Source organism: Wyeomyia smithii, chromosome 2 (genome assembly GCF_029784165.1).
Source record: "Wyeomyia smithii strain HCP4-BCI-WySm-NY-G18 chromosome 2, ASM2978416v1, whole genome shotgun sequence".
Lineage (NCBI taxonomy): Eukaryota > Metazoa > Arthropoda > Insecta > Diptera > Culicidae > Wyeomyia > Wyeomyia smithii.
In genome coordinates, this window is record NC_073695.1 from 15,687,415 (window position 1) to 15,699,115 (window position 11,701).

At 38.1% G+C, this 11,701-nt stretch overlaps 1 protein-coding gene across 3 annotated transcripts in view; it reads left to right on the top strand.

The window, feature by feature from the left end:
* LOC129723274 (ras-related protein Rab-32) overlaps positions 1-11,448 on the top strand; it is a 35,525-nt gene extending 24,077 nt beyond the window's left edge. For all 3 annotated transcript variants that reach the window (XM_055677393.1, XM_055677392.1, XM_055677391.1), the window contains exons 2-5: positions 10,215-10,431; positions 10,497-10,678; positions 10,743-10,886; positions 10,943-11,448. In XM_055677393.1, the coding sequence (XP_055533368.1) occupies positions 10,221-10,431; positions 10,497-10,678; positions 10,743-10,886; positions 10,943-11,053 (648 nt within the window). In that variant the 5' untranslated portion in view covers positions 10,215-10,220 and the 3' untranslated portion in view covers positions 11,054-11,448. The remainder of the gene's footprint in view (positions 1-10,214; positions 10,432-10,496; positions 10,679-10,742; positions 10,887-10,942) is intronic.
* The last annotated feature ends 253 nt before the right edge of the window (positions 11,449-11,701 follow it).

Here is an 11,701-nt window from a genome sequence, read left to right on the forward strand (position 1 = left end):
GAGTTTTTGGGAAGAAGATTGGGTAGCCATGAGAGGTGATTACCTGCGTCTTTGTTGAGAAGCGTGCATTAGTGTTGTTTTTAAATTTCTAAACTTTCAGCTACGTCTAATTTCCATAAATTATTAACGGGGCGGAGCAGGTGAATGTTATCCGAAGTTAGTGGATGTTCCTCGTTAAATATATGGTCAGCCACTTCTGATTTGAAAAGGTGTGGTGGGCCTTTTTTCGAAACTTTACTTGCTTTTGTGACTTCTGCGAAATGTTCTTTGAAACGTATTAGGGATACGGGATCCATTCGTTCCAATGTTACATTAGGTTTTCATATATTCAAAATACTAACTTGTTTTGTGTTGAGAGATAGAGGATTGGTTTATTAGGCAAAGTTTTAGAACGAGCAAAAATATGAAACATTTCTGAACAAACAAAATTCCTATCTTCATTGAGTACAAAGTTACAGAGCATTTTATATAATAGTTACTGTGAAGTTAGTTTTTTTATATTTAACTTTTGCTAGTTACATTTGGCAAGAAAACGTTGTTCTAAAGAAGCATTTGAACATACAAAAAAACGTTTTTGTTGAAAACCACACATCTCCAGGACTTTGCCTTACAAAGTTATATCATATTTTAGCTTATTTCGATTTCTTTAAGAACGTATAAGGTGAAAAGGGGCAAGTGGAATCATGATGTCAATAGCTTTTCTTAAAGTTTAGCTTGAGTGCCCAAAACTGTTGTGAGTTCCATTTCTCCCAATGCACCTAATCTCTATTCTATATGTTGTTAAAGTCATCGAAAAAAATAGCATAACTTTGTAAGGAAAAGTCTTGGAGGTATGTAGTCTTCAACAAAAACGTGTGTTTTGTATACCTAAATGCTTCTTTAGAACAACGTTTTCTTGTAAAATGTAATTAACGAAAGTTAAGTACAAAAAACCAACTTTTAAGTAACTTTTTCTGTGTCTTCTATAAAGTTGTCTGAATGCCACAATTTTTTAAAATATTTAAAGAAATCTAGTTTTAAGGACTATTCTAATTTGAAACGTGATATCTTCAAAACAACTAGCGTTAGAATGAAAGCTTTTGAGGCAAATTTGTTTGTGACAACATTATCTATAACTCTGTCGAGGACACTATTTTTCTAAAGTACATGACTAAAAAGTTGGATGTTGCAGCGCCATCAGCGGCGGAGTTTCAAACTAAAACTTATTGTCAATATGTAACGCTTTTAATATGCTAAATTTCTTCTAAAGACAACATATCAATAAAACCAGTATTTGGAGAGTAAATCAAAAAAGTTCACGAATTTGAGTTCTCGTACCACTGTGCAACTGCTAAACGAAATTCTTAAAGTTGTTTTCGAATTAATCGTTAACTGAACTACACAACGGTTAATTTAAGCAACACGTGCGTTTCATGGGAAGCGGCATCGCTAATGATAGCAGAAAAACACTTCATATCCTAAGTTGTTTTCTCCTATTCTCTCTCCTCAATATTCTCTTTCTTTCGCACTCATTTTTTCTACTGCAACACAATACTTTGTCAACCTGATTCGATCAGAAAGGAGTGCTGCATTCAAACAAAGATCATCGAATTTGTTTTGAAAGTAACACAATTAAAAAAAAAAGGATTTTGGTTCTATTATCGTCAGGTTTGTTCTATTAACATGAGTGATTAAAAAAGTCATAAAGAATCCATCACAAACACGCATATATATTAGCACGACTTATAGGAACGTAATTAATTTTATTCATTTTGATCAACAATGAAGATTCCTCAAAAGTGTAAAAAGATTCTATGTGCAAAAAACCACTAAACACTTTCATTTGAATCCCCTCCCGTCGCCTCTCACACAAAAAACAGATGGTTAATTGACACTCGCGCATCGCAGAGATGCACACTGTCATTCGTTTAGCGATGTTATTTTGGCCTATTTCTGTCTACTTCGTTCCATTTATGTTGAAAAATATTATTACAGATTACAAGAATATTATTACAAGATCAATAATATGAGTAATTTTCAAAATCTCCGCACACAACGTGCGTAATTCTCATTTGTAGAAAGAATGTCAAAGTACGTCTGAGGACAAAAAACGTCATGGTGGCGTGTACTCGTTTGACATGCTTGTTCAAGAATGTATTTAGATAGCGAGCCTTGCCACCGTCAGAAGAAAAAGAGGACGATTATCGCTGTGAAAAGTTGTTTTACCGTGACCATTTACAAACCTGGTGATGGCCTCACCGTCTTCGGTCTACCTCCACCCCATACGCTGTTTTGATGGTAGAGGAACGAGTTATCTTAGCGATAATTTTGGTTTGATTCTAGTTTCTATATTTGTTTCTCCTGCGTATGCCCATCACCTTGTAATGAAGGTTGTATCTGCAATAATCCGAATTCCCAAAATTGTAACAAAATCTTTCGTAACTTTGGTTTACAAATTCAAGGGTTCAAAACATCATTATTCTTCATTGAAGTAAAAATTTCGTACTTGCTTTACTCCATCCATTAGGTTATGCCCAGTTTCCTCGGTGATTCCAGATCCAGATTTGATGAAAATATTTGTCATCTTGAACATCCTGCTTCTTTTAGAAAAAGCGTCCGCTACACCAGAGCATACTATCTTTCGATTAGGCACAGCTGTGGACAGTTGGGAGTTTTCGATACAATATTGACATTATTGGCCTTGTACCACTCCATCACCGTATTAGCACAGAGAGTCGGTGCCAAATCAGGCCAAAAAAAAAGGATTACCATCATGGAAAGACAGCAATCGCTTTTAGGACACTCCTTCTGGCAATTTTCCTGTGATGATAAAATATGAGCTTCGTCTACCACAGGTACAAACTTTTTCCCAAATGAAATATTTCTTGGCGAATTCAGCAATCTTTTTTGTCCCGAAATACTCTTCAGTATAAATTCTGGCCAATCCTGGAAGTTATTTTAAGTCTTCCACGACGTATGTTTCATCGTCCCTTACGACGCAAAATTTTATCACAAAATCGCAATGCGATTTTCGAGCACGTGTTTTTACTGTCAAATTCTGATTATCCTCGCGGTTCCTTGACTTTGATCCGGAACACTTTTTTGATTTCTGAACGAATTCCAGTGACATTCCTACTTTTCGAGCCACAGTTTGGATAAAGAGGTTCGCATTCCTCTCCAAAATCTTCTATTAGAAATAGAACTATTCGCACGACCAATATTTTTGTGACTTCTTGGATCTTGGATCTTATTGTCGACGCCCTGCACTCATCTGTGAACGCTGGTAGTACACATTTGTTAAACGGCATGGCTTTTAACAACATGTTTCAGATCAATCCTGTTCGGAATCAGAATGGCCGGTTCCTAGATTTAATTTTTGCAAATTTGCACGCTTTGCCATCATGCTCCGTCACCACTGCACCCGATCCTCTGTGTAACATTGATGTTCATCATCCACCATTGATGGTTACCTTCAACAGACCTGTAAAGGCTCAGTTTGTAGATGAGTTCGATCCTTCCAGTTTCGACTTTCGGCGGGGAAACTATGAGGCGATAAGTTTGGCACTGAGAGGTATCGATTGGAGCTTTATCAACCAGTGTAGAAATTTGGATGAGGCCGTGTCACGATTTACTGCATTGATTCAGGAACTTATACATTCATATATTCCCAAAGTTCGTCCTCGCTATAAGCCTACCTGGGGAAACAGGCATCTTGCTAGGCTCAATCGTGCTCGCAAATCAACCCTGCGTGCCTATCAAAGAAACAGAAACCCCGTCAATAGGATCCGTCTCACCTCTGCCAGTCGATCATATAAAGCCCTAAACAGAAAACTATATTCGTCTTTCGTGCGCAGAACAGAACACAACCTACGTTCGAACCCGAAAAGCTTTTGGAGGTTTCTTAATTCGAAACGTAAGGAGGATTGATTACCATCTAGCATGTTGTTGTCAAATAGTGTAGCGTCCACGAATGACAGTAAATGCGTTCTGTTTGCCAAGTATTTTGCTGGTGTTTTCAATAGCGAGTGTGCATCCTCGGATGAAATTTCTGAAGCCATGTTTCCTGTTCCTAGTGACACATTTTGCGCCGATATCTTTACAATCTCAAACGAAGAAGTTGCTGAAGCCATTTGCAACCTGAAACAATCATTCTCTCCTGGACCCGATGGTATTCCTGCCGTTATCCTGAAGAAATGCGTTGCAGTTTTAAAGTCACCGCTAGCCGCTATTTTCAACCTTTCCCTTCAATGTCATCAATTTCCTCGCAGCTGGAAAGAATCTTTGATGTTTCCGGTTTTCAAAAAAGGTGATAAACGAAATGTGGAACACTATCGTGGGATCTCTTGTTTGTGTGCTTGTTCAAAAATTTTTGAAACGATTGTCCACAATCATCTCATGTTCAGCATAAAAATCTATATTTCTACCGCTCAGCATGGGTTTTACCCTGGTCGATCCGTTTCTACTAACTTGCTGGAATTCACTTCACTCTGCTTGCGTGGTATGGATCGAGGTCTTCAGGTTGATGCTGTTTACACGGACCTGAAAGCTGCTTTTGATCGTGTTGATCATGGATTACTTTGTGCAAAATGCGACAAGCTTGGAGCTTCAACTGGACTGGTAAAATGGCTCAGTTCTTATCTATGCAACCGACAGATCGCGGTAAAGTTGGGAACGTCGCAATCCGCTTGGTTCAGCAACAATTCTGGTGTTCCTCAAGGCAGCATTCTTGGGCCGCTGCTTTTCTCTTTGTACATTAATGATGGAACTAAAGTTCTACCACCTGGCACACGACTATTGTACGCTGATGATACTAAAATATTTCAAATTGTTGAGAATTATGATGATTGCTGTAGACTTCAAACGTTACTCGATGCTTTCAACGACTGGTGCCTACGCAACTATATGATGCTGAGCATTCCCAAATGTACCGTGATCAGCTTCCAGCGCAAAAAACAGCCGTTGCTTTTTGACTATCGTATCGCTGGCACTTATTTACATCGTAGCGACGTTGTCACTGATTTGGGTGTTTTGTTGGACACCAGTATGTCATTTAGGCAGCATTATTCTGCGATCATCAATAAAGCCAATCGTCAACTTGGTTTAATATTTAGGATTGGAAAGGAATTTAACGATCCTGGTACTATGCGCACACTCTACTGCTCTCTAGTACGCTCAGTTTTAGAAACTGCCTGCGTTGTTTGGGACCCGTACTACGATTTTTGGATACAGCGAATCGAGCGCATTCAAAAGCTCTTTATCCGAAGGATTTGTCGCAGATTGCCATGGAGGAACCCTGATAATTTGCCGCCATACGAAAACCTTTGCCTGCTGGTGGGGATAAAACCCCTTGAAGAACGTCGTAAGGACATACTGGCCAGAACTGTGCACAAAATCCTCACTGATTGCTATGACTGCCCCGCTATCTTGACAATGCTTCAGCTGCAATGCCCTCTTCGTCCACAACGTCATCAGCGATTACTGCAGAGCCAGCGATGGAAGAAAATCGTTTCTAGCGATTTTTGAATACATATAAATCTCCTTTGTGATGCATTAACATCTCTGTCAGTGTGCGATACACATTTACTCTTCTCACATTTGCAAGCAGATCTATGTGTAAGACGAGTTACGAGGATTGCAAAGGAGCACCATGTATATAGTATCCCTGCTGGCGTACTCTCTTTCTCTTCCTTCGCACTATTCGCCTCTTGTCGTGACTGCTAACAACAACATCTGTATCTAAATGTGCACAGCTGAGGATATGGGGTTAGTCGCAATATGTACATATGATGAACAAAGATCATTCATGATCATTCAGCCAATGATTGAGATTTTTGTCAAAAAGAGAGTGAAAAAAAAGTGTGTTGTCTCCTACTCCCATAATGAGATTGTTTTGGTGGCAGGTTAAAGTTCCCAGTTGGTTTAGAGATCTTGCTTGTATAAAACGTGTGTCAGGATGGACAAAAAGGTAGAAAAGGTTAACATATCCGCAAAAAGTTCGGCAAGTTTTCGCAGTAGAGAATGGCGGTTTCAGATGCGGAAGACGGAGTTCAAAATATTAAGAAATTATTTAATGAAATTGATCGCTAGTCTTTCGAAATAACCTGTATAATGATATAAACTATAACTAGCATCGAAAACATTATGTTTCATTAGGGTGGTTCATTTATTTGCCATAGAGTGGTTTATAATATTGTGTAAAAATGAGTATAAAAAGAAAAAAATCACTTTTCACTCAATACCAATAGAAAAATTCCTGAAAATATAATATTTTCTACATCATTGTCGTTAGGGTGGCAATGTTGAATTGGAAAAAAATACCATGTAAAATGGCAAGATATTTCGAAACAAATTTACAAAATGTTTCAAAAAACTACTCTGTGAAAAAAAAATAACTCAACCAAAATTAAGATTGTGTCTCGCGGAAAATGTTGAATGCTTCCATGTCATTTACAAAATCACACACGGGAGGTGCATGGAATTTGAATAATGTTTTCTATTCCAAGTGTCTTGAAAGTACATGAAACGGTGGATACTGATGGAATATGTTTTTTTGATTTTGTTTGAAAAATATACTCTCTAGGACACTTGTACTTGTTTATGCGAATGCTGTACCAGACAATTTATTCGTTTTATTTAGGGGCCGTCCACATACCACGTGGACAGATTTTTAACGATTTTGACCCCCCCTCCCCCCGTGGACACATGCACATATGAATTATAAAATATTTGTAAGGACCGTGGACATCACACAACTTTGTCGAAGACGTCACACCAATCAAACGAACCGAAGTGCTTTTTAATTTTATACTCATTTTTCACTATATTATGAATTATGATGTATTCGATGCTACTTATACAGTATATCGTTATACAGGCTATTTCGAGAGACTAGCAATCAATTTCATTAAATAAATTCTAAATGTTTTAAACTCCGCCTTCCACAATTGAAAAAACGATTAAGTCCCAGAGAGTCGATTTTTGCAATTTTTTTTTTCAGATGACACCAATTCTCGACGTTTCATGCGTTTCTAAGTCATTTGGCATCAAAAACCATCGAAAACCGATTTTTTTGGCTATGAAAATACAGTAATCACCCGATTATATCAGTACCCGATTTTATCTGCCCCCGATTTTATCACCTTTTTCACCCAATTTTATCATCATATAACATTGTATGTCCACCATCTCCGAATCTCGCAATTATTTACAAGTGCCAGTTCCACTGTCATTTAAGATACAAGCTTTCGTCTTTTAATGTCTGTAGACAGTATCCTCGATCAATTTTTATTTTTAAAATCATTGGTTTTGTTTCAACTACTTCACCGATTTTTTCCCTCTCTAGTTTTGCTCAGGCCTATCGGTCCAAAAAGCCAGGGATTGTGACTGTTAGATACGTTACGTACGTCATCGATTTGTTTCTGCTTCTGGGTGAATGAAGAAAAAGTACAAAAAGTCTCAATTTTCATGTGTTTTGAAATGTATTGAAGAGATATTTTGTGAAAGGGCTATCAGTAAACCACATAAACACATTTTGGGTCATTTCTGATCCCTCTTCCGTAACCTTAGAAAATAGCTGAAACTAATTTTTTGAGCTGCTTGAGATATGTATGACACTAAGAGAACAACTTCACAGATTAATGCAAACACTAGTACCTAACCTACGAACTAGTAGTGAAATTTATGTTTTACTTATATGAGAGCCCTCCTTCTTCCAGAGGAGGGAGGGGTGTCAAGTGACCATTGACATATTTCTTACTCCTAATAACCTCACCATGTCAAATTTGGTTCCATTTGCTTGATTAGTTTTTAAGTTACGTAGAAGTTTGTGTTATATTTGTATGGAAGCCCTCCCTTTAAGAAGAGGAAGGGGTCTCGAGCTACTCTAATAACCTTTTCCGGCCTCAAAAACCCCTACATAAAAATTTTCACGCCGATTAGTACAGTAGTTCCCACGTCTATAAGGATCAGAGAAGCAGACAGACGGATAGAACTGCTTTTTCATATGATTCGATTTCTTGTAGTAATCAAAATCGCTGATTTTACGTGTTAAATTATTGGTTTACCATCTTTTATAACAAAATAATAATAAAAAAAATTCCCGATTTTATCACTTTCCCTATTTTATCACTCCAAACATCATCAAGGGGGTGATATAATCGGGTGATCACTGTATTTGCAATGGTCGACTAAATTGATTGCCCGGTTTTGTGATGGAATTGCTCTGACATGAAACATGATGGTGCAACATCGACGTGTTATATTACAAATTACGTAACGCTGAAAATCTAGATTTCAGACCTCCCCCCCCTCCTATGTAACGATAGGTAGCGTTCGACATGACTCCCCCCCCCCCCCTAAAATTACTTACCACTAATCAGTCTGACTCCTCTCCGAAATTTTCAATTTCGAGCAAACATGATAGTTACGTAACTGTCTCTACTACCTCCCCTACCTCCCTCGCTCCCTCCTACGTAACAATAAGTAACGCAGTGATTCTTTGTAAAAAGTCAATCCGAAAGGAAACGATAAAAAAATAAAATATTACACGTAGGTACCCGAAACTTATTGTTGCTTGAAAAAAATTATTGCCATGTTTACTAAAAATCTTAGTTCAATACGACTAAAAAGAATTTAGTTTTAGGAGATATGTTCAAGCATTTGAATGTCTACTATCAATCACGCAAACTATGCCAAGCTTGCGTTTTTTAAATTTATTTATATCAGGTAGCCACCTTCTCTCTCTCTCCTCTTAACACTACCTCTGAAATTAATATGAGGAAAATGTTCCATTCACCAAACCATAACCAAAACAAGAGGTAGATAAATTCTTCGGCATAACCGCAAGCTTAACGTAGGATAATTCGGTTAATTGAATAATAGCAAAGTTTGGTACCTATTAATTTCTGTGTTACCTGCTTAAGCAGCCTTTTTTTTTAAATGAATAAAACAAAAAAATATTATATAATATCATGTTTCACACTAATCCAGCAGTTTTTCATTAATTGGTGTAGCAAACCTGCTGAAAACAATCGTTGCCCAAGTAGTCCGATAGCCTAAAATAACTCTCCCTCCCGCCGTCACCATACCACATCATTGCTACTGCGTCACTGTGATGCGAAGGGGACAAGTCAAGTTTATTATTCTCTTTTGCTATCGTTTTTCCACGTGCGACGAGCCACGTACGGAGAAAAAAACACAACGAGTTGCGCGGATCATTCTCTTCTAAGAGCTGTATATAGTCTAGTTATGAATTTATTATTTCCGACTGAGCAATGCATCAACATTTTGTTACGTACTGAGAGGATTCAAGTTTATTCATTACTTGAACACATCGCAATCTGTACACTTTGAGACAAAACGACAATCGGATCATAATCGTTTCGTTTCCATCGCATTGCAGACCAACGCACACCGCACGAATTATGGCCAGCATGAACCTGTTCGTCGGATGGCTTTGGTTTATAATCGTCAAAATGTTAATTTTAATTTCTAGTATAGTTAATTAATGTTCATTGTTTGTTTTGGCTTTATCTATGTTATCTGTATCAAATTTTTGTAATATCTCTGTATATGTTTTTTTTTAAAAAAAAAGATGCTGGGTTTTTATGCCGCCTTAATAGTCGCCTACCAGTGACTTTCAAGGTGGCTTTTTCCAGCCATACACTCGATTATTCATTAAGACTGCTAGTCGGATGAATTTATTTCAATAAATAAATAAATAAATAAATCTTTTTCGACACTCAAACGTTCAGGAAACCTTTGGGAAAATGAAGCTTTTTTACGAGTTCATGTATAAAGAGGTGAGGATTTTCGGTACTGCTGTACAAGATCCGTTCGCGCACATCTTTTTCGGTTATCAACCTTTTGAGCACTGTTCACGAAATGTCAAAACAAATCATAGTAGGCGAAAGTATAGATCCTCATCTATGTTGAATAACGGCAATGCAAAATGATACAACTCGCCCGTTTTACAACTCGCCCAGTTGCCTTAACGGTGAGTGTCTTGTCATTTCTCTAATATACAGGTTCCCTAGGTTCCCAACTTGCAATACTTGAAGAAATTGTTGTCTATCAACAGTTAAAATCAAATAATACTTTTGCTTTGTCCGAATAATCGAAAACTGGTTTTGAAATAATGGAGCGATGGATGGATAAAAGAGCTTAGATTTTTTTCTGCTTAAATCATCGTCGAAAAATCTTAATAACTCACTCTTGCATTTCATTACTCATTCCAGGCAAATATGTCAACGGCGCCGTCCGAAAAGCGGGAGCATCTATACAAAATCCTGGTGATTGGCGAGTTGGGCACCGGAAAAACGTCCTTCATCAAACGCTACGTACATCAGTTCTTCAGTCAAAATTACCGCGCGACTATCGGGGTGGATTTCGCGCTGAAAGTACTGAACTGGGATCAAAACACCATCATCCGGTTGCAGCTGTGGGACATCGCTGGTAGGCGTTGCATTAATTGTTATCACTCCGCTATGATTTCATCTAACCCGACTTTCCATCCGCAGGTCAGGAACGATTTGGCAATATGACTCGAGTTTACTACAAGGAAGCCGTCGGAGCGTTCATCGTGTTCGATGTGACGCGAAGCGCCACCTTCGATGCGGTCATCAAGTGGAAGCTGGATCTGGACTCGAAAGTGCAACTGCCAGACGGAAAACCGATTCCGTGTATATTGTTGGCAAATAAAGTGGGTTTCAAGTGGCTTTGTGTCGAAAGGAAAATTAAGCTGATGGTTGATTTTTATTTACTAGAGCGATCAACAGAAGCAAGGTATTGTCCTGACGCCGGCCAAACTGGATGAGTACGTGCATGAGAACGGCTTTGCCGGTTGGTTCGAAACGTCCGCCAAGGAAAACGTCAATATTGAAGAAGCTGCCAAATCTTTAGTCAATAAGGTAAAGTAACTGAGAGAGCGAGTTTCCCGCTAAGTAAAAATGTCTTTTCATTTTAGATCCTGACAAATGACAGGCAGATAAACACGGGAGAGATTGTGGATTCGGAACGGTTCGCCCTGGCCGGCGGCCGGACGGATTCTAGTCCGAAAAAAAATTGTGCCTGCTGACCGTATGCCGCCCCATATGTTTCAGTGTCTTTACTCGATATTTTATGTTATTGATTATTTTATACGTCTATATAATATATACAAAACAAAAAGCCCGCATTAGAGGAAAATCGAAGAAGCTGCAAAACAAGTAGGTATATAAAAATATATTTCGTTAAACGTTTTTAACGTGGTGTCATGCGAGTAAAAAAAAAAACAAAATACCAAAAAAATTGCAACCTTCGAAATCACAAAAAAGAGGGTCACAGATGCCAGCATGTATTCTAAATGAACGAAAAAAAAGATGCAAACAAAACCCCATCAATCAGTCCAATGATACTTAACCGTCTGCTTTTTACTGGTAATTGTTGCTAAAGAAAATGTCTGTACAATAAAGATAAGTATGTTGGATATGGTTTCGAGCTGATTGTAACATTATCGAATTCCAAACCAGTGATACTGGATCTATAGAACCGGCAAAAACAAAAGCTGCATCTCGTACCCTGTTATGTTTCGGCGATTATGAACAATGAACAACAGTTTGGCAAATAGTCATAATAGGCAAACGCACCGGATCTGGGCGATGTGTTTCGCAATTTGAATCGCCAATAAGCTTGCTGGCATATTTTACAGCTTCAATCTAAAAGCTCCAGTTCGCGCTAATTACCC